Source organism: Crocodylus siamensis, chromosome 2 (genome assembly GCF_052110815.1).
Source record: "Crocodylus siamensis isolate JL-2025a chromosome 2, ASM5211081v1, whole genome shotgun sequence".
NCBI lineage: Eukaryota > Metazoa > Chordata > Crocodylia > Crocodylidae > Crocodylus > Crocodylus siamensis.
Window position 1 is genome coordinate 256491112 of NC_143396.1, and position 27091 is coordinate 256518202.

The 27091-nt window shown below is 45.0% G+C and overlaps 1 protein-coding gene across 6 annotated transcripts in view; it reads left to right on the forward strand.

The window, feature by feature from the left end:
* The window catches only part of NRXN3 (neurexin 3), a 1344032-nt gene that overhangs the window by 854944 nt on the left and 461997 nt on the right, over nucleotides 1–27091 (forward strand). For 3 of the 6 annotated variants that reach the window (XM_090033811.1, XM_090033812.1, XM_090033815.1), the window contains exon 1: nucleotides 3163–3420. The exons of the other annotated variants lie outside the window; for them this stretch is intronic. In XM_090033811.1, the coding sequence (XP_089889937.1) occupies nucleotides 3186–3420 (235 nt within the window). In that variant the 5' untranslated portion in view covers nucleotides 3163–3185. Of the gene's footprint in view, nucleotides 1–3162; nucleotides 3421–27091 lie in introns of those variants that run through there. 6 annotated transcript variants of the gene reach the window in all.

The following is a 27091-nucleotide window of genomic DNA, read 5'->3' on the forward strand; positions in this document are numbered from 1 at the left end:
GAATTCATCAGGAGGTGGCCTAGTTCAGGGTCTTCGCCACCAAAATGAGAGTTGTACATCTTTGGCATTGACTCACTTGAGTGGTCTTCAGTAATTCACTTTACCACTTTACCCCAGTTTCCCTATGTTAAATGAAGATGTTGGTAATGCAAATTGATATGCAACCTGAGATCTCCAAGTGAAAATGTGTTGTAAGTATTAAATATTATTGTATGATGTCTTTTGTAAAATGCAAAAGTAACCATTTAGCTAGTTTCAGACTTCCTAATTTGGACTTAATTAGTTCAGATTCAGCTTACTGTTGGAGAAGCATAAAAGAGTCATTCTATAATAAAAGCTATATAGCGATGTGAAATAATTGTGTTCATTACATCCTTGCACTGTTCTGGTGCAAGGAGGTATTGGAAAGCACAAACTTGTATTTAGCAGCATATCTAGGAACTGAAAGGTAAATCCAGTAAGAAAAAGCCTTGTTAAATGTGCTTATACATGGAAGCAAGAGCCTCTTGCTTTGCACCTCTTGGTTCTGCAGGGCTCTCCTGGCCTCTCTTTCATTTCAAATCACAGCTAAGAATGTGAGCAGCACCCGGTCTCTCTCAATATTACTCTCCCCCTCTGCTCCCAATATCTCTTGACCTCTTCAAAGCAGTTGGGTCTAAAATTGCTGTCTCCTGGTATGACTCTTGCACACCAACTAAGATCGCATTGTCCACAGTCCAGAGATCTTGTTCGCCTAGCGTCTGGCACATGAGTCCTGAACTCTCTGTGCGTATCCTTGGTGAGATGTGGCTGAAGAAGTCTCAGCAGAAAGCCTCCTACTTGTGACCACAGATGGCCATGCCATTTGGCAAGTGGCTGTCCCCCTCCCACTCTGTGCTCTCCGCTTCCCTCTTGGCTGCCGACACATTGTTGCTGCCAAACAAACAGAGGAAAACGTCTCTCCTTTCCAAGCAAAAGGCTGCCTATGTTAGAAGTGCTGCGTCTTTTTGTTTTCTCCTCCCCTTGTAGCTGTGATAAATAAATATGGTAATTCTATTTGAAAAAGGGAACACGATGTGCTTGGAATGAACCTAGATGCCCTTTGGGGTGGTAGATCATTTCTCCACTGTATGTTTGGAATAGGTACTTTATTCACAGAGAACATGGATTCTACCCCCAAACAGAGGCACGATCCGCTTCCGGAAGTGCTTGCTCTCTCCACGGGACTTCACTGGAGTTGTGGATGCTCGGCACTCTTGAAAATCAGGTACATGAGGTGCTTTTCACTCTGGATTCACCTTTCTTTACTCTGGTAATCTATAAAGAGATGCGAGCGTCCAGACTGTGGCCAGGTACAGACATTACACTTTAACTGGTATAAGTGATTGGGAACTGGTCTGTACCCATAACAGGAGTTTGGCACACATGGACTGGTTTCAAAATGGCTGAACCCAGGCTGAGATTTGCCACCCGCCACCAAAGGGCAAATGTGTGTTGTGTTTGCTACCAATCTAAATTACGCCTTACAGAAAACTGTGTAACTTAGACTGATTTTGCCTCTGACTTTCTGAATGTCTGACAGAGCCATTAACAATCAGACTGCATGTGCTCTTGCACAGGGCCAGACAGAGGCATGGGCCACCTGGGGCCTGGACAGAAAGCAGGTCTGAAAATGGTAAATTTTTTTTATTATCATTATCTCTGGTGAGGCGAATGATACTAAAAGTTTGCCCAGGGCTACCAGGAGTCTAGGTACAGTGCTGCTCTGGAGCCTTTTCCAGGAACTGGCCCCTCGAGCTTGGGGGCCAGAAAGGTCTGTGCCAGATGGCAGAGAAAGGATTGCCAACAGGCTCCTGCCTCTGCAAAGACAGGGTTTTTGCAATTTTTCCTGCTGCTCTCGAGATGATGGTGGGGACGATCTGTGGGGTGTGAGGAACCGGCTTGCGCTCACTCTGGTGGGGCGAGATGTGACCCTTTTATTATAATGTCTTTACCTAGAACTTTTTTTTTTGTTTCTGGAAATGAAGGAAGCGCGGGGAGCAGGGTTCAGGCACGGGGAGGAAGATGCGTGCGTAAGAAGTGTATGAATGGAGGGGGTGGGACTCCGGCCCCCCGCTCCAGCCCCTCCTTTCTTAGGAGCCAGCCAGTCCCTCTGCAGTGTTTGGGCTTCACTGATTCGCTCTCTGGAGTGAGCCTATTTGCATGCGGCTCGCCCATTTGTGAATTTGGCTCCCTAAATCCTCGCTTCGCTTCACCTGCGCTTCCTAGTTGCCTTCACTGAGCGCGCCGGGCCCGCGCCTCCCGCTCCGCCTCGGGCTGCCGGCGCTGCCTGGACCCGGGACCGCCGCCGCCGCCGCCTCTCCACTCCTCGTGCCTCTCTCCTTTGCACTCTCGCCCGGGAAGATCCGCCCCTGCCCTCCCAGGGTTAAGCAGCCTCAGCTCTCTCGCCTGGAGCCAGCAGGACGGCGGATAACGACCCCGATCCGTGTGTGTGTCCGTGTGTGCGTGTGCGCGCCTCGCACTTCTGCATTGCAACACTTGCTGGTGGAGAAGCAAGTGAAACCCCTTGGAATTGGGATAAAGCAAAATCCAAAACGTTCCTGGGGGCTCTGGCTTTTTTCTCTCTCCTCCCCCCACCCCTTTTTTCATCTTCTATTTTTCCCCCCGCCCTTCTCCTCTCCTCTCTTCTCTTCTCTCCTCTCCTTCCCTGAGAGGGGAGGATCACAGGCAGGGAGAGCCCTCAAGGACCCTGGAATCAAAACTAGTGGCAGAGGTGATAGCTTTTGCTAGACCAGCTCGATATTTGCAAAAAAAGAAAAAGAAATCTTTTCCGTGATCCTGGAGGGATCTGACACGTGAAAGAGCCAGGATCCTCCCGCCATGTGCGGCTTTCCTCGTCCCACCTGGAGGCTGGGTCCAGCAGAGGGGTCCCTGGCCCTGTAGCTCCAGTCCTGGGAGCCAGCGAGCTCATTTTTCTGCCGGTTGCTATTCCCCGTCCCCCGTGCCCTCCCCTCTTCGCACACGCACACACTGACACACGCACTCGCACTCACACTCACAGGCGCCCCCCTCCCCTCCCCTCCCCTCCCCGCGCTTGGGAAGCGACTCTCCTTCTCCTAGGATGGGCCCCTGGGCATCATGAGCCTCCCCCCGGCTGCCCGGCTGCAGTTCAACCCGCCCGTCTGTAGGTGCCCCGTGCATTGACCATGCACCTGCGAGCCGAGGCCGGCGTGTGCCCGGGCCGCCGCCCCGCCGGGCCCCTCTGGATGTGCTCCCTCTTTTGGGGATGTATCGTCAGCTCCGTGTGGACTTCCTCCAACGTGGCTTCTTCTGCCTCCTCCGCGGCTCAGGCTCCTCACGAGCATCACTTCCACGGCAGCAAGCACCACTCCGTGCCTATCTCCATCTACCGCTCCCCGGGCTCCCTGCGCGGAGGACACGGTGGGTTCCCGCTCGCTCCGCACCGCCGCGGCTCGCCCTGCTGCTCGCTGCCCCCCGTGGCCGCGCCGGGACGGGGCGGGGCGGGGCGGGGGTCGTGCCCGGGGCCGGGGCCTGTCCGCCCCGCCTCGCAACAGGAAAGTTTGGTGACCAGCGCTGGGCCGCCGGGGGACCCGCCACATCTGGCAGCAGCGGGCCCGACCCAGGCGCGGGAGCCGGGGCCCGGGCTGTGGCGGGGGCGGGCGGCAGAGGGGCGCACACACGGCGCGACCCCCCCGGCTCCGAGGGGCGGCCTCGCTGCGGATGCGGTGCGACTCGCCCGCGGGCTCCGCCGCCGCGGCCCGGGCACGTCCCGCCCGCAGCTCCCCGGCGCCCCTGCCCTGCCCGCGCCGCCTCGCAGCCGGCCGGGGGCGCGGGCAGTGGCGGGAGACGCCGGCCGGGGGTGCGGCTGGCGCCGGCGCTTCCCTTCAGCCTGGGCATGGCCCCTTCCCCGCGCTGCTCGGCCGCTGCCCCGGTTTTCGAGCCTGCACCACAGACACGAGGGGCTGTGGGTAGCCGTAGGGAAGCCCCCCCTCCCCTCCCCTCCCCGCTTCACACAAGCCCGGTGTGGCTGGGCTCAGCGCTGCCCCGGCAGGTGCCCAGCGTGCAGCGCCGGGTGCTGCTCAGGGCGGAGGTGAGCCAGGCTCCTGAGGTACAAATGAGGCCGAGGGAACTGGTGGCTTTATTGGAGCTCTCCTGATGGCGGGTGGATACCTGCACCCGCACCTCTGCCCCCCCACCGCTGTCAGATGCTCTGCAGTAGCCCCTGTTAGCCGAGCCCTGGGCTCCCTCTTGGGGCTCAGCTTTCATCCTGGCCTGCAGCACTCCCGGCTGCTCTGTCCCTGTGCCGGCTCTGCCAGTGCCCCTTGTGCTGTTCTGATCCTGGCTATACTTCTGGTAGCACTCAGTCCTGAGCCTGTATTGTCTCCTTTCTAGTTTGGTCCTGAGTTCACCCCCCCCGACAGCAGCTCCTCCAGTGCGCTTGGGCTGAGATCTGCAGCACTCAGTGCCGTTCCAGTCCAGGGGTCTCTTCTACAGCTCTGCCAGTCTTAACCTCCTGCTGGGCCTGACCCCCGTGTCCCTGCTGCAGGAATGAGACAGCGCTGCCGGTGCATCCGCTCTTGCTCTTGTCCTGGTCCTTACTACAGTTCTACCGTTGCACAGCGCAAATTTGAAGCATCCCTGTCTCTTGGCTTCCCTTCCCTCATCCCATTGTGCCCAGCAGTTTTGACTGTGCTCCTTGCTTCTCCTCTCCCAGATCCCCCTCTTGGTTTTTGTCCTTTGGCACTGTGCAGAAGATACCACTCCAGTTGCCTGTGAGCTCATTTGTGAGGAGTAGGGGTGAAGTTGGTCCATAGGCCGCTTGTGAATGGGGAAGGTGTCACAGACAGAACAGGATGTTTTACAGAGAATCCTGATGTGAAGTGGCAGGGAATGGTCCACGGGGGAGCAAATAGCTTCCTCTCTGTGCGAGAGCTGGTACTGTGAACCCTCATATCTCCTTGTCAACTTCACCACCTCCCCTGAAAAACCAGCAGATTCCTCACCTGAGAGTCCAGGGAAAGACAGAAGCTGTGGTTAACTTTAGGCAGGGACCCGGGGCATTTTCCCTGTGCCCATAATGAAGTAATGAGTCAAGAGAAGCAGAAGGCTCTGTGAGCTGATGCCAAAACATGAGCCAGACTGAGATTGATTCCCCCCCAGTCGTGGCATACAGCAAAGTTGGCATGGAATCCCCTCTGGGAATGAGCAAGAGGGAGGAGAAAGGGACCGCAGAGACAGCTGGTCTTTTACCAAAACACACACTTGGTTTATTTCTGTGTTTTCCTTCCTTGTTGTACGATAGAGGCGCTCATAATTTGGACCCATGACAGCTTTGTGGAGTCAGATCTCGGGGAGGCCATGTGTGTGCAGGCGTGCGTGTGAAGCAGGCTGTACATGAAAGGGTCTGGCTGTCTCTTGCGATTTTGATTTCTTTTCTAGATGAAAAATAAAGAGCCTTGTTCTAACTCAGTTGCTCAACTCCCATTGGCTTTGAACAGGAGTGTGGGCAAGCCTCAAACCCCCAGTCTATGCTGCCTTTCCACACCAATACCTCTTCTGTACCTGCCCCACCCTGAAAGAGCATTTAGGAGCAATTTTGAAAGCAGCTTAGATTTCTGTATCTCAGTAAAGGCTGTTATGCTCCTCAGCCCTGTTAGTCCCTTTGGAGGCAGCCATCCTAGAGTACATAGCTATTTAGGCAGATAAAGAATGGATGTTTAAGCTTTCCTTTGGAGTCCACAGTGGCAAAACTCCCTTTGATATCAATGGGGCAGGAGCAGGCTCAGAGCTGGAAGTCAGCACCAGTTTTGTGGGGGTTAATATTGAAATTTCAAAGCTGGTACTTTCCAGCAGCTTTAGCTGCAACCTGTGCATGCTGAAACCTGGCACAGCGTATCACAGAGAAGCAGGTCTCGGTAAAATGATTGTTTGTACCAGGTTTATTGCCTTGTCAGCAGGTGAGCAGATGCAAGTTGGCACAGGAGGACACCAAAGCTGGCTCTGCAAATAGTGGGGATCCCTCACTTGCAGAGCCAACAGGGGTCCCACGTTTGGACCTTGCAAAACAGAGCAGGCTGTCTCTCACCTGGGGGCAGGAAGGGAAAGCCACATCCCCATCCTCTACAGCGGGGGCTTATGGCATTCCATTTTGCCAGCAGGAAAAATATCCATTGCACTGCCACATTTTGGGTTGGTTTATTTGAAGCATAGATACGATGAGGATTTATCCATTTCACAGCAGCAAACAGCCCTCTTGTCCCTCTCCTCCAGCTATTTAACCCCCTGCTGGGTCAGCTGTTTTCCCAAAGCCTGCACCAGTGGCTTGCCAGCCTTTTTTTCTCTGTTCATTGCCTGCACTGCTGAATAATATATTCCTCTGGTTGACAGATGAAATGAGAAGATTTGTATGTGTTTTGTCTTAGTGATGAATTAATTAATTTGCTTTCTCCTTTTCTCCTCCAGTGAGTATTTGTCTCTTTCCCTCCTTAATGAGTAGGGGGTACGCTGGACTTTCATGCAATGTTCGTTGTGATCGGTCCAAGCTCTCTGAAATTGCTATGTAGGGGCAGCTGGGAAAAAGGTGGTGTTTTTACTTAGCCAGGGACCAGGCTTGTTCAGACTGTTGAACAAGTCATAGTGAAATGCAGGGGCTTGTTGTGAGATACTGAGAGTGAGCAATCACCAGGGCTTGTGGGCGTAACTTGCAGGAGTTAGTCACTTTTCACAAGTTTTGTCATTTGCATTTACCTGATGTAAAGCATTTTCAGGGGTTGTTTCATCTTTCATTTCTTTTTTAAATTAGCGGGTAAAAACTAGTGCTTGTTCAAATGAACGACTAATCCCTTAAGAACAACGGGGATATTACAAGATATGGTTCCCACACATAGCTGTGCCAGTGTTTCCTAGTGCTGACCTGTGCATCCTAGTATTCCAGTTCTCATTTTTCTTGCAGCTTCATCAATACAGTTTGATCTTAACCTATAGCACCTTTGCTAGTCCAGTCCTGTCACCTACATTTAGTTCTCCTGGTAAATTTACTCTTGATCCACAGCATTTCCTGCTGGTTCATTCCTGCCCTTACCCCATTCTAAATAGGACTTGACTCTATGCTATTCCAGTCCTGGGGCTCTCCTGAGGTAAATTAGCAAAATGACAAAACAGTGCAGACAGTGACCCATTAGTTAATTTCATTCAGGACTTAAATTAGGGTTGCAGCACAAGCAAATGGTTTATCTAATAGCTGTGATTATGTGACTGACTAACGACTAATGCTGCATTTTTTAAATGACTAATGGTTGCAGGCACCTAAGTGTGTAAATTCCAAAATGAGTGCCTAATTTTAATGGTCATTGCTTTTTCAAAGCACAAACCTGGCCAAAGATCAAGTCTTTTTAAGTTGTTCCAAGCTGGATGCTCAGAAAACAAAATGTCTAAAATCATTAGTCATTTCTGGCGATTTAGGATTTTTAAATGATAGTGGTTGTAGTTGTGTTGTGCTGTCATGCAGTCAGTGAATCTGCTTAATTTTTTTTTGAGGGGACTCAGTGTAAAATGGTTGAATGCTCAGCAGTTCTTAGACATGCTGATGTTATTTCCGTAAGGAGGAATTCCTTATTTTATGTATCATATGCATGCTTCTGTGTGAAATTCTTCTTATTAGGGTCCTTTGACTCATTATTGTACTGTCCCATGCAGTATAATATATCAGCCAGGATTAGGCTGAGCCTAATCAATAGCACTGGGACTGACACTTGCTCATTTGGGGCCCAGTCCTGTGAGATCCTGAGCAAGAAAGAGAAGGTACTGCAGCACTGAATGGTATTGATTTGGCATATGACACTCTGTCTTGTGGAGAAAAAATGTTTCAGGGTGGTGATAGAGGGTGCTGTGCTGCCTGAGGTGCAATCTTGCAAATCACACATAAAAAGCCTTCTTCTGTCCTTTGTGATTTTTTGGTGCATTTTGCAAGGGTAGGGGTGTTTGTCCGGATTCAGAATTAAGCCAGACTTTTGTTCCTCTCTAAAAACCCTCTGCAAATTCAGTAGAGGGCTCTTCACTGTATTGCTTTGGCTTTTTGATAGCACTGTCCTGAGTTGTCAAAGAACTGTTACTTTCTGCTCAAAAGATTACAGTATTTCAAGAATAAGTGAAGGATCCCAGAGCTTTGTTTGTATATCAATTTGGGATTTTAAAAATCTTTCTGACACTCTGGGATATATATATTCTAGCTAAATAGTCATCGTTGTTATAAGTGAAAATGGCAATCTCTAATTTTGCCCTATTTATCACCCTTTTCTCTTGTTTTATAACTTGTATAAGTTACAATTATAAGTAATTATTAAAGCTAATTTTATTAAAGTCACCACAAGATTATACCCCCCATTTTTCTCCTATTCTTCCATTATTCTATAGTAACATCAAAATACACAACTTGGGCAATGTTAGGTACATCACTATGATGATAGTGGGCTGTGGTGTCTTTTGCACCGTGTTACATACTCTACTGCTGCTGCAATCAAAAAGGCCTGGCCTGGGATGGAGCCATCTTTTGCTGCTTCATTAAAGGTACAGAATAATCTCCCAGTGGAGGTAGTGGACATCCCTTCACTTAAGTAATTTAAAAGAGGACTGATCAAAGCAATGTACAGTATTCTGCAGTGAACAATTACCAATAAGTTCCAGCTGAGAATTATATTGGACAGGTGCTATTTGACTCCTGCCCCACCTCCACTTTTTTTCCCCTTTCTTCATCCCCTCCCCTTCAATCCCTGTTTTTTACATTATGACCTAAAGTGATATAAGGTTATATCATGCTTTCTGATTAATTGTCCTAGGTAGCAGTTCTGCACTGGAAGGGAAATGGACTGAAAGATATAGTGTATTCTTTGTCCAGTTTCTATCATTCTAGAGGGCTCCTTTGATTATTAAACTGATTTCACCAAGGAAAGGAAAAAGGAGGCATGGTTTCAGTGTAAATCATATACCAAACAGTTTGTATCTACCAGTATTATGCTTGATGTATCTTATGACCTTGAACCAGTTACTTTCCCTCTCTATCTTTTTACCCACCTGCAAAATGAGGACTAGACTACAAGCTTATGTCTTGGCTGGACTGATAGGCTGCATTCATTCAGGTGCTTTGAGATCCTCAGCAGGAAGCAGTGTAGGTGTGTAAAGTCCTATCTTTAGTTCTTTAGGTGTTTTGGATGTCAAAGCTGCCCAAAGAAAACATCAAGTTTGAGCTCCATCTGAGAAGAAGGGAGTGCATCTCTGAATTCTGGACACAGAGCCTGATGGTGTTTTCCCTATTGGCTCTGAAGTTTGAATGGGGTCTAGCGGCACTTGCCACCTTTGTTGTTTTCAAAGGGCTGGAAAGAGGATTTTCAGAGGAAGCGCTCGCTATTCGAAATTCCAAACAGGCGCTAGGAAGGCGGGGCTGTAATTCACCATGGCCCCTTTGCCTTTCACTCGAATTACTTCTCTTGCTCTCTCTTTGTGTGCGTGTGTTGTTTTTGCACATTAAAACATAACTGTATACCCCTGAGTGACTTTTCCCCAAACTATGAATTTAAAGTACTTCCAACACTGTCTTTTAGAATTTGAATATAATTATATGCTTTGGGTGTAAATTGTGGTTTTTGCTACATAAGAAACTAATGGAAATGATCTGCCTGTTCCTGTAGTTTACAGATTACATGCTTTAGATCTGGGGATATATATTTAGGCTGCTTTGCTGTATGGTACATTAAAATGAAAATGAACTTGGTGTGAGCTATAGTGGTTGCTAAGCATGAATAGCTTGTTGATAAAGGACAATACTAAGTAGAACCAGTGTTAGGGTTTTACCTTAACATCTCCTTCCTTTGAACCTTTGGTTTCTTGATGTTCTTGTCAATGGGGAGAAGGTGGGTGAAAGGGACAAGGCAGTACCATACTCCTCGTATCTGCAAAAGCTCAAGAGGGCAGGGTGAATGAATCAGACTTCCATGAAAGATTGTTCATAAAAGTCCAGGCTTGCTCATTTTGAACACTACATAGTAGAAGAGTCAAGGAGTCCTTTATTTTCTAGAGCACTCATGAAAAAAGTGGCAGTCAAGTGCCTCCCTCTGTTTATTCAGAGGCAAGGTACAGCAGAGAACCTGCAGGGCAAGCTTTCCCCACATTCCTTATCCTCGGGCCTCAGCTGTGCCCTGGAAGTACCTCCTCTGTGGCTGAGAGTGAATTCATTTTCTACACATAAAACAGAGATCTCATTTGTTTTTAGCACTTTGCTTTTAAACATCATAATGCATAAGATGAGCCAGTTGCCAGAACCTCAAGGCAAATCTTACCTTTGACCTTTCTGCTAATATAATATCACCTAGTATGGGAATCCATGCCTCCCTCTAGTGGCTGGCTCCTGCAATGATAGCCACCTGCTACTTACACCACAGCAAGGTGAGTTATTCCTTTACCCCAGGCAGTAGGGACATTGTAGTAATGTGAGATAAATGTATCTAGCTGGGTGGCCAGTAGGTTTGGTGCTGAATTGTCTGGGTTCAGCCCTAATTAATGATCATGTTTCAATTCACTTGGGGTCTGTTTGGACTCTGCTAAGCAGTGGCTTAACTAAGGTGGGACAACTGAAGCAGCCACCAGTGGTGCAGCAGGAATTGGTGGTTCCTGCTGCCTCTGTCTGTGGCAGCTGCCCCAGGCACCTTGGCTGCTAAGACACATCGTAGTAAAAAACTGCACACCCGCTCCATGTGCGATGCATTTTGAAATGGATGTAATATAGCCACCTTAGTGCAGTGATGGGTATATGCCAATATACACTTATTGGCACACAGCCAGCCAGGGCATTGAGAAAGCTACATTACATCTCCTTTTGGGTGTACCGTATCTAGAATGGGCATGACATTGCACTGGTGACACTGCAAACAACTGCACATTGGGGAAGTAGTGGATGCTGTGACCAGTGTTGGAAGATGAAGTTGAGTCACCGGCATATCTTCCTGTGTTGTTCTTCCAGTAACACTACCCCACGTGCATTATCTGGGAAGAGAACGTGACAGACAATGCAGTAGACAAATACAGATGACTAATTTTTTTTACAGCATCTTTATTTTTTATACAGCATCTTTCCTTGCTGGGCATTAGAGTGTCTGAAAACTGTGTTGGGAAATGCCAGATCATAGTGTCTTGTTACTGTTAGTATGAAGACTCAAAGCACTGCTCAGTGCTAGTCTAGAAAGCTAGCCTGTCATAGCATTTTTGTGCTAATTAACTTACCAAAAATGGTTTTGGCTCCATATACTTCCTTCAGGTTTGGATAAAATAAAACCTTTGTTACAGACTCATAATGAACATCTCCACAAGTAGAACCAAAAGTGGTTCACTTTTGCCACTGCCTGGAACACAAAGGCACTGTAGGATAGCTTGCAACCGTGGAACCTTCACCTTGGGTTTGTGAAATGGAGAACTTTTAATATCTGGGTGAACAGGCAAGGTTTGGGGCATTCATTTGAACAAAGTCTTGAAATTACCTGTCTTTCATCTTTTGCTTCTTTTCTAAGATCTGTTGACCACCTAAGCATATTTTACCCAATAAAGTCTCAGGTGCTTATTGATATTGTAGTAACTGCACTAGACTGTCTGTATTATTGCTTTATATAGAGGATGTAGCTCTGGTCCCACAGCTCTGTGGATCTTTTGGAACCTTGCCTAGATGATAGAAATCAGCACCTAAAAAACTGATTTATTAATTCTTTCCTTTGTTTCTTCTTCCTTGTCCACCTTCTGTATGGTAGCTTATCTAATGCATCTCTTGTGTTTGATGTGTTCAGCTATAGTTTATGATGTTCCAGGCTTTTTGCAAAGTAATTCTTTATTCGTTGATGACTGCTGAATCAGTTTTGTGCAATGGTTTCCTTTCAACCCAGAAATTAGAACGATGGTGGCCTTGTCCGGTACTAGAGATATTCATATGTGAAAGTGGCCTTCACCCGGCTATCTACCTCTCTATCCGTATGACAGGGCTGCAGTGGAGGGACACCCTCACTACATCTTTTCTTTGCCACGAAGTGATGTGTGCCACAGCTGCTGCCAGTTGCCCTAGTCTTGCTCCCATACATGCAGGCTAACACATTTCCGTCAGGCTAGTTTTGCAAAGATATTGATGGCTTTGAATGTCTTTTCACTTTTTATTAGCTCACCACTGAGTCTGTTCTCCTTCCTGTGCCCTCATGCATTCAGAGGCAGTTCATTAGAAGCAAGGAAAAGGCAAAGAAATTAATTTTCCTTGAGAGATGCATTCAGCACCTCATAAGGGGAAGAAGGAGGAGAGGCAGAGTATAAGATTTCCCTCTCTCTTTTCTTCTGGTGTGCATGTGTGCAGCTCATGAAGAAAAATGTCTTGTATCCTGCAGGCGTTAATTTAACCCTTGACTTGCTTATGAGAGACAAAGCTTTATAGCTCTTTGAGAATACAGTGCTTGCTGTAGACTGAAACAGAGTAAGATGATCATGACAACCTTCCTCAGATAAAGATAGGTATTGCACTAGTTTGAGAAAAAAAGAACAGGCCTTCAAAAACAAAGATGTAGGGGCCAAATACTCCTTTGCATGAATGCTGACAGTACAAATCCAAGTTTATTCAATTTTAGGCAACTCTTACTTCAGGTTTACATTGGCCTAAACTTATGGACTGGTTTCTAGTTAACAAGCTGTCTAACCTGGTTGCTCCCACCAACCAAGCCATTAGGAAAATGTGAGTTGGCAGCATAGGCGATCTTTCCTAGAGAGCTGATATTTTCTGCTTTACTGGAGTATATATAGAGGCTGAAAACCTATCCCCATCAAAATCAAAGGAGTTGTGCCCCTGGCTTCAGTGGGGCTGAGATTCGACATAATGAGGCTGCAACAGCTCATGGTGGTGGTTAATACTTACAGCTTAGGGGTGGGTGTAAGAAATAAGTTTTCGTCCTGGCTCTGGCAGTAACATGCTGCGTGGCAGATCCCTGGAGCAAATTGTTTGAGTAATGTGTGTCTCAATTCCCTCTTCATTAAATGGAAATAGTAATGAGTGTTTTGAGGCCAAATGTGTTCTGAGGGTTCTGAGATCCTAGGATGGCCGGTGATAGAAGAGGAGCATCGAACCTTTGTCATCTCAGAATACTTTGGAAGGAGGTCCCTGAACTGCAGCTGAAGTATTTGGCAGTTTGAATTCAGCAGATGCAGCAGCATTGTGAGATCTTGTAGCATCTCTGTATCGTGCCCTGGCTCTGGGATTTCATCTCTAGTGCTCTGTGGGATGCAGGTCTCTCTTAATGCAGTCAGTCCTAGATCTCTGTCAGTCAGAATCATTTGCACTCCCTGTTCTTTGTGGTTAAGGTCCAATATTTTCTTTGTTTGGTCACTGCTATAATTTTGTCATAAATACTCCACCTATGCAGGAAACAGAAGCATGCATATTACTTTCTCTTCCTCTTTAATCCCTGAGTATTGGGAGGACAGAGACAGAACAGACCCTTTATATCAATGCCCTGAAAGAAGCCAATCACTCCATCTCAGCTCTTCGCTTACAGGCACCATCCCCTATGCTTTCCTCATCTTTCTCCTGCCACCAAGTGAGACTCTTTCTGCAACTGTTCAATCAATCCATTCTACCAGAGATTGCAAGCTAAATTATAGAGGTGATTCCAGCCAGCAAGGAGAAAAGGAGGGGAGGGAGAGGGAAATTAAACTGAAGTGTAAATCAGTCAAGAATACAGTTCCCATTCTTCCTTTCTCTTTAATCAGAAGTAACAGGAGAGGAGGATCATCAGAAGACCCATTAAAGACCCAAGTAGTTCCCAACTAAAGACATGGGCAATTTGAAGCCAGAGGAAAAATATAGTCTAACTAAAGAAAAAAGAAATAAAGATGTATCAGAGCTTATCACCAGGGTCACTCCTATGGATTTGTCTTATATCATGAGAATGGGAGGGCACAGCCTTCTGTATGGAAGATCCCAAATTTGAGCACTTGTTCCCCTGAACTCCGTGTTGTCAGTCTTCAAGTTCTAGTGCAAAGCATATTTGACCTTGATTTTAGATTCTGAAGTGTTCCCCACTTCCCTCACGCACCTGGAGTATTAAGTTGGCTAATGTGCTATGCATCCTTCAAAAGTTACCCTTAAATCTTTTTTAACATGGCACGGGCAGCTATTAACTATACTTAGACCAGGGAATAAATATTGTTAACAGCTTGCCTACTGCTGTAAAGTGTAAAGGAAACTTTGTTTAGTGGTTTAGGGTTACTCATTGTTGGGCAGGGTGACCGCTATGGCTGCCCACGATGCAGAAAACTAGATAACGATTTGCTATCACACAAAATAAATTATGGTTGAAAGACTAGGTTGCACTGCAGTCTGAGATGATGGGGTATGTGTATGTGTGTGCCTTACATGAACACACGTGCACTCACGCATGCACATGTATGTTTATGATTTCTTCAGGAAATACAGCTCTGTTTAAGTGCAGTGTCAGAATTGTGTGTGTGTGTGTTTGTCTGTCTCTATGTATAGGGGGATATGTAATATATTTCCTCAGGGAAGCTTGGTTCAGTTCAGAAACAGTAGTGTCTGGTTTTTATATGTTTGTTGAGGGTTAGGGCTATGTGTCATTCATTTCCATAGGGAAGCTCAGTTCAGATGCCGGAAAGGGGTAGGGGCTCTGTGTGTGTGAGTACGTGCGTGTGTGTGTAGTGTAGTGTAGTGTTATTTCCCCAGGGATGCTGAGTTAAGATGAGGCAGTGGAATCTCAATTAACTTTGTTTCTTCTTTTATCCCATTTCACATCTAGACTTACTGTCCCACAATGACCCTTTTTATTTGTCCTTCTATCATTCATTACTGTTTGTAAACTCCCCCCCCAAACAACCCAGAAAACCCCAACCCCCTGAAACATCAAATCCTTCTTAGACTGATTCAGTCCTAAGCCTGATTCTGTCCCTAATATGGCAAACTTGCCTTCTCCAACACCCCCCCCCCCCCACACACACAGAGTTCTGTAAAGAATTTGGAGGCAGGAAGGGAGTATTTCATACTTCAAATCCTCTAAGATTTTTCTCTCCTCACACTGCTTCCTTCCGGGGGTTTGCCTTAAAGAAAAAAAATCCTTGTCTTGCAAAGCCAAGATGTGGTGCCATCACATTTAAGCAGCATGTGATGTTACCTTGCTTTACAATGCAGTGTGTGGAAAGATTTACACAGGTCTTTTCTATAAGTAGCACTTTATAACATTATCAAAAAAAAGATAAGAAAAAAATGATCCTTCTATGACAAACCTTCCACCCTTTTGAGGTGTTCAGTAGTCTGGTTCTGTGCAAAAGACAACTTTTCTGGTGTCTTTGATGTCCCAGTTGATGCATTCTGGGGCATTCACAGGAAGCTCCGAACAAGGAAAGTGTATACACCATTTTTCAAAATCTTTTGGGCCAATACCTTCACATATCTAAAGGAAAAATCAGGGCAGTTTATCATTAAAAAGGGGTTTCAGGGAATCTACAGCTTGGCTCCAGATCAGGAATTCAAAGACAAGCTTGTAGCAGTAGGGAGATCCCCTAAAGGGCTGTGCTTTTGCCCTAGAACAAAAAAGGATTAGCTTGTAAAAAATCTCTCTGTTCTAATCCTAGCTGAGTCATGGTTGTTGTGGGGCAAACCACTCAATTGCTTTATGCCTGTATCAAACCTACCTGGGCGAGTGGGTCAACAGAGCTAGGAAATGCAGCATCTGAACTCAGGTTCATCGAGAGACTAAATTGCCCCAAAGTGCTCTGCTCCAGGGAAATTTACAGTGTGATCAATGAAATGGCAACACGAATACTGACTAGATGTTGTTATACAATTAGAAGACACATATCCAAATTAAAGAAAGAAATTCATCCCATAAGATGTTAAGAATTGCCATATGCATTGGTCCATCTGGTCTGGTATTCTGTCTCTGGCAGTGGCCAATGCCATATGCTACAGTTGGAGGCATATAACCCCTATGATACATTTAATTGCACATCCTAGGGGAGGGGTATTTTTTCTTGACCTCACAAATGACAATCACCTTATGTTGTGAAGAATTAGAATTGAGAGTCCTTTTGAATTTATTTTACCTTTTTTTATTTTTTTTGCAATTTCAGATGCTCTTCTTATTCATGACTGTGTCTGCTTTTATCATTTTTCATGTAGCAGTTTCCATCCAAGCATTTCAAAGCATTTTACAAACCATGCTAAATCATCATGCTGTTCTTACCATATAGACAATTAGTAGTATATTCTAAGGGACAAAAAGGGCAAGTAATTTGCTAAGTTCAAACACTGAGCCAGAGGCAGAGCTGAGAAGAGAATTCACAGGCTGCACTGTCCACCAAACACAGAGGAATGGAAAGCAGCAGCTCCTGAATTTGAATCCCATTTCTGCAACTATCTTCTGTGGCTAAAAACAAACCACTCTCTATGTGCTAATCATTCAGCCTGTAAAATGGGATTGCCAGTACCCTCCTTTCTCAGTGAAGTTTGGGAAATGTTAACTGGTAATTGGGCTAGATTGTAATGTTACTTACTCCAGTGTAAATCAAAAGTCATTGGTATAAGTGTAATCAAAATCCAGCCCCAAATCTGTATGGGGATTCCCAAATGGTAAGACATAATTTCAGCCCAGTTGATACAAGCGTGGCCAAGGGAGCACCTTAGATCAGCAGATCTCAGTTTTCACCTGGGAATCATGGAAACATGTAGAGTGTATTCACATGGTACGCTGATGTCTAGCTAAACATCTTTTGCTTGGTGAGCCCTTGTATTTGCCTGCCCTTTGAAAGATATAACCTCAAAAGAAGAGTAAGAGGCAAGTTCTGAACTGGACAGAGTGGAATTTCCTTTATTGCTGAGGCATAACTTCTGATATAAGTAGAACAGGGTGGAAATTCCATAACGGCTTTTAACATTTCAAGTGGTTCTTCTCCAATAGTGGAACAAAAAAAATCAAAATTTCCAAAAAAGATTTTTTTTTAAATTAAAAATTAGGCAAAGTGATTCATTTCCATTTTAACTTTTTGAATGTTTAACCTTGTTAATATTAATTGATTAAAAATTCTAAACAAACAGTTGTTTTGAATTAAAACATGAAAAATGTCATTTAAAATATTTTGGCAATTTCTAAATATTTTCCCAAGTGTTTTGAAATGGGAGATTCATTAGAAAACAACCCTTTCCTGTATATAGTTTGTGGTTTTGACAGATCAATGTTTTCTGATGTAAAAATATTTAATTGGTAAATTCTCAACTAAATCTACTTGTAAGGAAGTATTTGTAGATACCGGCACACGTAGCCTGTCCTTTCTGATTCTTATCGTCATCAAAGCTTTACTGAAGGGGTGAATTTCCCTGGATTCCATGTTCAGTGTATTTGGGTGCTCGCTCAAGTGGCTATAATCTGCATGGAACAGTGAGAGGAAATGCATTTTGGATACCAGTTCCAGGTGAACTATAGTCCTGGATGCTAACCCACTAAATTTGTGCCATCTCCCAAGATACAAGTTCTCAGCATCTGGGCAGGACATGCCCCTTTGATCCCATTGTTTGACTGTCTAGAATCATAGAATCATTGAAAAGTAGGGTTACAAGGAACCTCAAGAGGTCATCTAATCCAAACTCCTGCTCAAAGAAGGACCATCCCCAGCTACATTATCCTAGCCAGGGCTTTGCCTAGCCAGATATTAAAAACCTCCAAGGATGAAGATTCCACCACCTCTCTGAGTAACCTGTCCCACTGCTTTACTACCCTCCTAGTGACATGGTTTTTCCTACTATCTAACCTAAACTTCCCTTGCTGCAACTTGAGTCCATTTCTCCTTGTTCTGTCATCTGCCACCAATGAGAACAGTCCAGCTTTAGCCTCTTTGGAACCACCTTTCAGGTATTGGAAGGCTGCTATTAAATCCCCACCCCCCCTCAGTCGTCTTTTCTCCAAACAAAATAAACCCAGTTCCCCCAGTCTCTCCTCATAAGTTATGTGCCCCAGGCCACTAATCATTTTCGTTGCCCACAGCTGGACTCCCAGTTAGAGAAGAAACCCTGCGGTACCTAAGTTGAATTGTCATCCTGAATGTGGTGTGTAGAAAGAGTATCCAAAAGCCATGGAGTACTGACACAGAGGAATACTCCACATGCTGCATATGAAATTTATCAGTGTGAAATTTACCTTGTGGTACTGTCTTGGACGTTTTAATACATGGTAGTTTTATTTTAAGAGTATTTTTAACTATGGACTTTTGCATTCATTCTACAGTAAGACTTCTAAGGATGTAACCTCATTTTGGAACATTTTTGCAAAATGGTTCCCTTTCATTTATGCTGTTGGACTTTCATAGATTTCTTGGACAGATTTCACAGATTTCATAGGCATTAGGGCTGGAAGGGACCTCAGAAGATCATCAAGTCTAGCCCCCCAGCCCAAAGGGCAGGAAGTCAGCTGGGGTCATAGGAACCAGGTTTAACTACTGTAGGAGTTGTTATGTTGTGATAACTGGGTTCCCCAGCACAGTAATTGATACAAGTTAGACAGAACGTGTTAGCTGAAATGTACGCAAGCCCAAATATCATACCAGCCTACGAGTGTTGCATTTGATAGCCACAAACAAGATGGGGTTGCATGTACACATACATCCATCCATATGAGCAACTCTGATTTGTATGTATTCATTCAGGACTAGACAACAGCAAATCTAGGATTTGAAAAGGAGTATGTGGTCAGGATTGGGCCTCAGGGGCTCACAGGGTATCAGTAGGGCTGTGCAAAACAGCACAGTTTTGTTTTGACTTCTGTTTCACTGTTTTGAAGGGACAGTGTTTCATTTCATTGTTTCAAAGTACTGTTCTGTTTCATTTTGTCAGAATAGTTTCACTGTTTCGATGAGTTTCGATCATAGTCTATAATGGGGTATTATGAAAATGCCTATAATTTTCTCATTTCTTGCCTGAGTCAGATGAAAATTACTAAGAAAATTTACTAGAAAATTTCTAAGCCTGCCAAATTTCAAGGAGATAGGTACAGGGGTTTTGTGAAACTGCACCTCAAACTTTTCAAAGCAAAACTTGTTTCACTTGCTGGCAGTGGCAGCCTGCTGTCATCCTGCACACAGATCCAGGGGCCTGCTCCCTCCAGGAGGAGTCTGGCACAGCTCCGCTGCCCTCCTGTGGGGTGTGGGCCCCCAGATCTGCATGAAGGAGCCGCTGCTGGCTAGGACCAGCACTAGCACTGGGTTCTTCCTATTGCTCGATGCGGGCTGAGTCAGGCAGACTTGGGTGCTGGTACTGGCCCCAGCTGGCAGCAGCAGCCTGCTGTCATTTGCATGCTCTGCAGACACTGTGTGAAGCTTTAAAAAAAAAAGAAAAAAAAAGTCCTGCACTCAACAGCTTTGGCAGTGGCAATTAGGGCCTCTTAGGGCTTGTGGCAGAGCCCCCCAGCACAGTGTGGGGCAGCGGGGATCACCCCCCTCCAGCCTGGCACCTGCATGGCAGCTGCACCATGGCACACGTACAGTGCAGCTTGGCAGGGTGCCGTGCACTGTCCGGGAGCTGGGGTGGCTCCCAGTTCAATCCCCAGCTCTCTGATCATTTCTCTAGCTATTCCCAGGGGGCACAGCCCCCAGATCTGCACACAGGGTTTCAGCAGAGTGCTGCTGTCAGCTGGGGAAAGAGCCGCTGCCATCCCGCATCATCCAGGGGCCTGTGCCCCCCAGAAAGAGCCAGGGGCAGTGAGCAGAGAGCTGGGAGAAAGAGTGGGGAGCTGGGGAATGAAACCAGGAACTGGGCGAATGTTCAGGGACCTGAACAAACATTCCCCCAGCCCCTGGCTCAATTCCCCAGCCCCCAATTCAATTCCCTAACTCCTAGCTTGAATCCCCAGCTCCCGGTTCAGTTCCCCAGCTCTCTGATCACTTTCCCCAGCTCTTCCTGGGGGGCAAGGGGTCCCTGGATCTGTGCACCGGGTTTCAGCAGACTGCCACTGCAGGCTGGGGCCAGCAGCAGCAACAGTCTTCCCAGTGCTTGGCAGGGGATGCACTGAGTGTCTGCAGCTGGCCGCAGCCTGCAGCAGCAGCCTGCTGAAATGCTGTGCACAGATCAGGGGCCTGCATCCTCTGGGAAGAGCTGGGGAAATGACCAGAGAGCTGGGGGAGCTGGGGAATGGAACTGGAAACTAGATGTCAAGATCAGAGCAGTCCTTCCCCCCTCTTTCTCTTCCCTCTCCTTAGTTTCTGTTTAACTGCAAGCAAGCCCAGCTTCAAAACTCGAAATGTTTCAAAACTTTATAAATGTTTCGAGTGTCCTCGTTTTGTTTTGAAGCCTTTTGTTTTGTTTCACTGTTTGAAGCTTGAAACGTACTGAAACAGCTCTGAAATGAAAAACCAATCAACATTTCGCATAGCCCTAGACGTCAGGTGCCACTGTCTGACTTATGAAGTGGATTCAGGCAGCCTGGTGCTGGCCGGACTGAGTGGCCTTCAGCACCATGGATAGCAGGAGTGGGGGTGGAATCAGAGGAAAGGCAACTGCACTCTCCTTTGTCCCATCTCCCCTCTCTACCCCCCGCCCCCATCCAGATCCATCCCTGGGGCTGGATACCTAACTCAAATATTTGAAAATTTTGACCACAGTTGTCAGAAAATTCAGCTGTGTATCTTGAAATAATTATGTTAATACCTATGTCTGGACCACAGTTATTCTGAAGTGTTTTCACCCAGTACAGCCCTCTGCATTTTGAACAGCTTCTTTGTACACCATTCCCACTAATAGCTAACCAAACAGTTGCACTTGACTATCTTCTGTAATGTGTTTAAAGGTGTAAGAATTAGCATTATCTAGTGATCAGAAGCCAAGCCTGGGAATCTGCTTTTGGCACTATCATCTTCTAGATACATGGTTGTGGTAAAGTCATGTTAACCTTCCATGTTTGAGTTCCCAGTTTCCCCTTCTATAAAATGGGAATGATGATTCATCCCAGCTTTGTAAAATATTTTGAGATCCATAATGCTTTTCATCTATATAAATGCAAAGCATTATTATACAGACACATACATATTTCATACTGAATTAAGTCCTTGATTTTACCTTTAATTTACCTATTCTTTAAGAACTCAGAGCAGAAATTCAATCTTCAGCATTGAATGGTTATTGCAATGCCAGGCTGAATGGGTATTTTTAATGTGGATATTCATTAACACCAGCATCTTATCCAGTGCCTCATTTAATCTGTATCGAGCTAGCTAGATGCTATTCACATTCTCCTACTACCAGCAAGTCAAGGTCTTGAGGAAACAGGCTTGATGCATTCTGCTTGGCCCTGATAGTTCATCATCTGAGATAAGCCAGGGTTGTCTGCAAACTGAAATCTCATCAGGCAGGCTCAGATAGCATCTCACTTGACTTTTTTGTTCATTCCATTAACACTTCTTCACTGGAGCTCTGGGAAGCTCAGCTTTACCATGTTGGCAAGAACAAATGATTAACAGAGACTCCAGCTCTTTACCCATCATTGGCTCCATTAACCGTGGCAACCCTTTTAGTCAACACTGTGAACCTTTTGGGAATTGTGCTCCAGGAGGGCATTTAAACTGGAAAGGAAGGCAGGATCAGGGAGCAATCATTTTCATGATAATTGTGTATGATTATGATGAACTTTAAAAAAGGTTTTTAACTTGTGTTGTGGGAAGAATTTTTAAAAAAAATTCATTTCCCTTTGTCTGTTTCCCTTAGAAGTGATGTATCACAGCTCTGAAGCACGCACGTTTCCACAAGACTGCCATAAATTGGCATCACAGTTTCTCAGTGATTTGGGTCACCTCTTGTAGCTTGTATAGCTGTGGGAATTCCAGGGATCCAAGTAGTATCACTGGTAATGTCTGTACTATCTGCATGTAGAAGACTTGGTTGGTTATATATGGCCAGTACCTTTTAGCACCTAGGGAAATTGTCTGTTCTATAAGAGCATGCTAGGATGAGATGGATAAAGGACATTTTCTAAAGGCTTCTGCCAGTAATTTTGTTGGTCCGTTTTGGCATGCAGATCAGACAACTGTACATGCAGAAGGACTACTAGGTATATAATTGCCCATCACACATGCTCATCCACAAATAGTAGCAGGTAATTTTAGAGGGCTGTTGATAATTCAGCTCACAAAATGTCTGCATTGAAATGTGATGCGGTAGCATTATTGCCTACACTCATAGGCAGGAGGAAGAGCGAGTAGTGAAGAATGGGTTAATTGTATGCCGTTTATAGAGATTGTTAAAAATATTGTGAAACTTTTTTTTAATTTAGAAATTTCACAGTGGCTTGAAATGGGTCTGTTTGATGTGTTTTAACAATTTTCAGTAGACAAAATGTTGATGATCCCAATTACAGTTTTGATAAAAAATGCATTTAAATGTTTAAAAAAAAAGAAAAATGTTTAAAATGTTGGTTGGTTTAGCCAGGGATGATGCTACCTTGAGCAGGATTGTAGATGACCTTGTAAGGTCTCTTCCAGTCCTACTTTCCTATGATCCTAAAAGAAATGAAAACAGGCGTGAGTGAGAGGGAAAGAGACAGTTACACACCCTTCTCTACTGGTGCTAGCCCAGGCATGCCCGTATTACGCCAGCACATGAGGAACAGAAAGGGAACCCTGCTAGATTTGGCCTGTGCTGCTGTCTTAAATGTGGATCATCGGGATGTTTAGTGCCATCAGTGACAGCAGAATGGACCTTGATAAGTAAGATGCACTAGTCTCATTTTATTCTTGCAAGCCTAACAAAAGGTAGATAATAACTAAACAATAGAAAATGTGAAAGGACAATGTAACATTTAAAGTTTTTTTAGATTTGTTTTAATCGTCTTTGATATTATCTCTAACAGAGATGAGGACCTTGGCTTGTATTTATTGTTGCTCCATGGGACAGTAGAATGACACCATACAAGGAACATGCCTCAGGATTCCTTATACATGACAGAAAGGTGTTTCCTCCAGCTTTGTGCCACCTGTAAAGGGGATGTTCTAGGACAAGGCAGAGTAGAAGGGGATAGATTAGGGCAGGAGGAGGCATGGACAGGATAGATCTGTCCTCAAGATATTCTGCATCTCTGCCATGGCCTACAGAAGCTGTTATAGTATGGGTGCAAAGGATGATAGCTGTATCTTCACAGTGCTGCAGGGTCTGATCAGGAGAGGTGCAGGTTGCCTCCCTTTTGCCTCTATGCTGGCATTATTGCAAGGATGGAATGAATTTCTTGGTGTGTTTTATGTATGTAGGCCTGTTCCTTAGTGGGTATAACTATTCTTCAGCATTAGGGGAGTTGCATCAGTTTATACCCACTAAAGGTCCACCACTCTCTCTTTGTTTTCATCTGAGCAGTGCATGTCTCTAATAAAAGAGAGGCTAAATTGGGTAACAGATTGTGCATGATATAATTTCTTTCCTGGCCCATCCGGTGCGTCAGCTTGTCCAGGACAGAAAGCAAGGGAAGCTGTGACTTGGAAACTAATTTGTTTAGTACATTTTAAGCTGCACACAAAATAAATTGTTAGCATGCAAAATTATTTTGTAACTGGACAGAAAGAAAGTGATTTATAGATCCTTGGTGATCTGAACTACTGCATTTCTTGGTAAGGTCACAGAGAGACAGGGAATCTGAAATCACCAGCCATCAAAACTAATTAGGCGGCATCAGTCCTTTAAAAAAAAAAAATCATAGAAGTAAAAAAAAAAATTACATTTTGCTTCATGCAGGTTGGTGATGCCCTCTTCTGTCTCTTAACCAGGGCAAAGACCCAGCATGGTGGTAGGAGGTGCTGTGCTACACAGGGTTTTGGTTATTTGCTGTAGGGGTGTTCTTTTACTCAATATTATACCCCTCCTACTTCAGGATTTAAGCAAATATCCTGCTTACCAGTTATCAGAATCAGAAGACCCATGGAAAGGGAAGAGGGACAAAGCTTCCCCTTCATCAGCCCATGGAAAGATTCATACATCTTCTGCTGATGTTCTGTACTAGATGGACCTTAGATCTGCTCCAATATGGCAATTCCTGTGTTTCAGCACCAAACTAAGGACTCTTGGTGCTAGGGAATTTTTTGCCAGTGGAAGTGTTGTGTTTCAGATTTGACATGCAACGAGATCCTAAGGATTCATTGCCATTTAAGCTCTCCTGGCACTTTTCCCAAAGTTGGGGTTTTAATTCTGATTTCTGGCTAAGCCCCAATTTAGTTAATTTCATTCTGCCTCCCTAAATTCCCTCTGCAGCTTTATCTGGACATAGAATCCTACTTTACTTCCCTGGCCTGTATTGCTGCATAATGGATTTATGCACTTGTTAATCAGCTGCCAGCTTCTACCTAGAGGTCCCATTTCATGGGAGGGCGATGCAGTGGAAGTAGAGTTAGGTCACTGCTGAAAGATCGTGAAATGTCTGCTTGCTGTTGGTAATGTGTATTGGGAAGTGTTGTGCTGATAGGCACTACAGAAAGGCAGAGGAGTTCTACAGATTGTGCCCTAGTTACTTTCCCATAGAAGGCACAGAGGAGGCTTGTATAAAGTTGACTGTATTTCCTTTCATACCTCTAGGTAGCTGATAATACTGGCATGCATGATGGAAAGTTTCTAGGGAAGCATCATGTATGGTAATGCTGTCTGGTGGACAATATACTGTACTCAGGCTCTCGGACTAGACGATGCCACCTCTGACTTGTGAATGCTAAAACTTAAAAGTTTAAAGGGTCAATATACATTTAATTGCTTCAGTTCCTTCTATCTGACTTTGCCAGGTGTACTGATGTGGCTGCATTGCTTAGGAAACCCAGAGAGTCCTGGCTTTGTTCCTTTGTTCATAAGTCATAAAGAACAGCAGAAGAGCTCATGTATGTGGGACCCAAACCATCAACTGTTTGACAGGTTAAACCAAGTACTGGAGTTGCCCAAAGACTGAAACCATTTGGCTAACATATACGACCCATGTGTTTTCAATAAATCCCATTCATTTTAAATACTAAACAAGGTGGATAGTTTATACCATCTAATATATGTATAAATGGATGTTGACACATTGTTCATGTATTGTCCAGACCTGATAGGAAAATGCTGCTTTCAAATGGCATTTGAATAAGTCAGGTATTTTTTCTGCTCAGACATTTTCAAAGCCCTGTGACTCATTCTGTTTATAGACCTTTCTGTACAGTGTGTGAACCTATGTTAGGGTAAGGGTCTATGGGGGGTTTGTCAGAGAACAGTGCTTGTCACAGAGATCGAGCAGCAAATCAAGGAATGGACCTTTTTTCCGTACCCACAAATTGCCTAAGGATTTTCAAGATGTTTGGCTGGAGTGACCTGAGTGCTTTTATTGACCTACTGCAAGTTCAAACTCCCAATCTCTTTCTCAAAGTGTATGTATATAGGTATAAGGGTGCAGAATGCTGTATTCTCATTATAAGTACGTGCAAGTGGTATGTTTTGCAGTTGCAATGCCCTTTACATCTGTAGATCTGAACGCATTTAACAGCCTCTTTAATTCCATTCATAGATTTAGAAACTGAGGTGCAGAGCAATTTAAGTGTCTTATCCCTTGGCCTAAATGAATTAGTGGCAAAGGAACAACTGGAAGATGGGGATCCTGACCCCAGTTCACTGTATCATAGCTGGCCCTTATGTGTTTAAGGGAGGGACACTAATTCTTCATCATGTTAGCATCTTGAATGTTTGTAGATTCAAAAATTTAAATCTAGGAGTGAGCATTTGACTTTGCCTCAAAACTAAGCAATTGGGAATCAACAGCTAGGCTCAGCATCTTGTGCTCCTGAGGTATTATAGTGATTGACACTCTATAAATACTTTAGATAGAACAGTGGTTACATCTCCTCTCTGTAATACTAGTAGCTTGACTGACAGCATCTAAAGCAATGACAAATAAGAGGGCTGCCCTCAACACTGAAGCACTATAATAGAATGGTATACCTCCAAGAGCCAAACTGGTCAAACAAAAGCAACTGGAGGCCTCTAAATAATTGAGCCTAAGGCTAAAAGTATTTGGGACCTGTGGATAGAGCAGGTAGAGATGTCACGATAGGCAGCCCTTTGGTTTCAAGGTACTAAGTCCTGTGTAGATTGGAGAGATGGATGATATGATGTCACCTTTGAGGGAAGAAAGACCAATATGTATTCATGGGCTTTATTAAGATTTCTGTGACTTAAGAAGCGGGGCTTCTACCATTTGCATAGTCACTTTGGATCATTGGTAGTTTCCCCCTGATGGTCAGCCAAAGTTGCTGTCTTCCAATTGCAGCTAGTTTTTTCTTCCCCAGTTCTTCCCCTGGCTTGGCATTTACACCTTTTGCATAAGTGCTCTGTCATCACATCCAGTGCTTTACCAAGCGATACCTATTTAGCTCTATTTGGGAATTGCAGGCTACTTTATTTATTCAAGAACATTTCTTGGGCTACCTTGGCTGCTATCAGCTAAGTGTCTGTAGCTCTGCTTGTCCTCAAGATAAGTTGGGGTGTTTGTAAATAAGCTGCCCTTTCTTCCTAGGCTGCTTATATTTAGCTGAATTCAAACAGAGTTCCTCAGGCTACTTGCAGATATAGGCATATTGGATTCCTAATGGCCAAGGTTCAGAATCCCTGTACCTACTGGTGCCACTCGTGGCTCTCAGAGCTACTCCTCTCCCCTGTGCAACAGCCAACAGCATGTGATAAATTTCTTTCACCCCACCCATGGGTGAGTAGAGGAGGAAGGGGAGGATGAGTCTCCATGTCTTTGAGCTGCCTCCTTTCCATCCATTCTAATTGCTTCCATGCAGAAACTAAACTGCAGCCCCCTGAGCACCTTGAAGGATTAAACACTGATCAAAGGCAGGTTTAACCGTATCTGTGGGACACGCTGCTTAGACACCAGGCAGCACAAGCTCTGGGTTAGCACAGCAACTGGAAAAGCAGAATAAATTAACAATTAGCTTTTCAACAGGAACAGAGGGGAGTGTTAGGAGAGTAGACACTGAGGGGTTTTCAGGTGCCAGGAGGATGTTGGCAGGATGGGGAGGGCAGCAAATT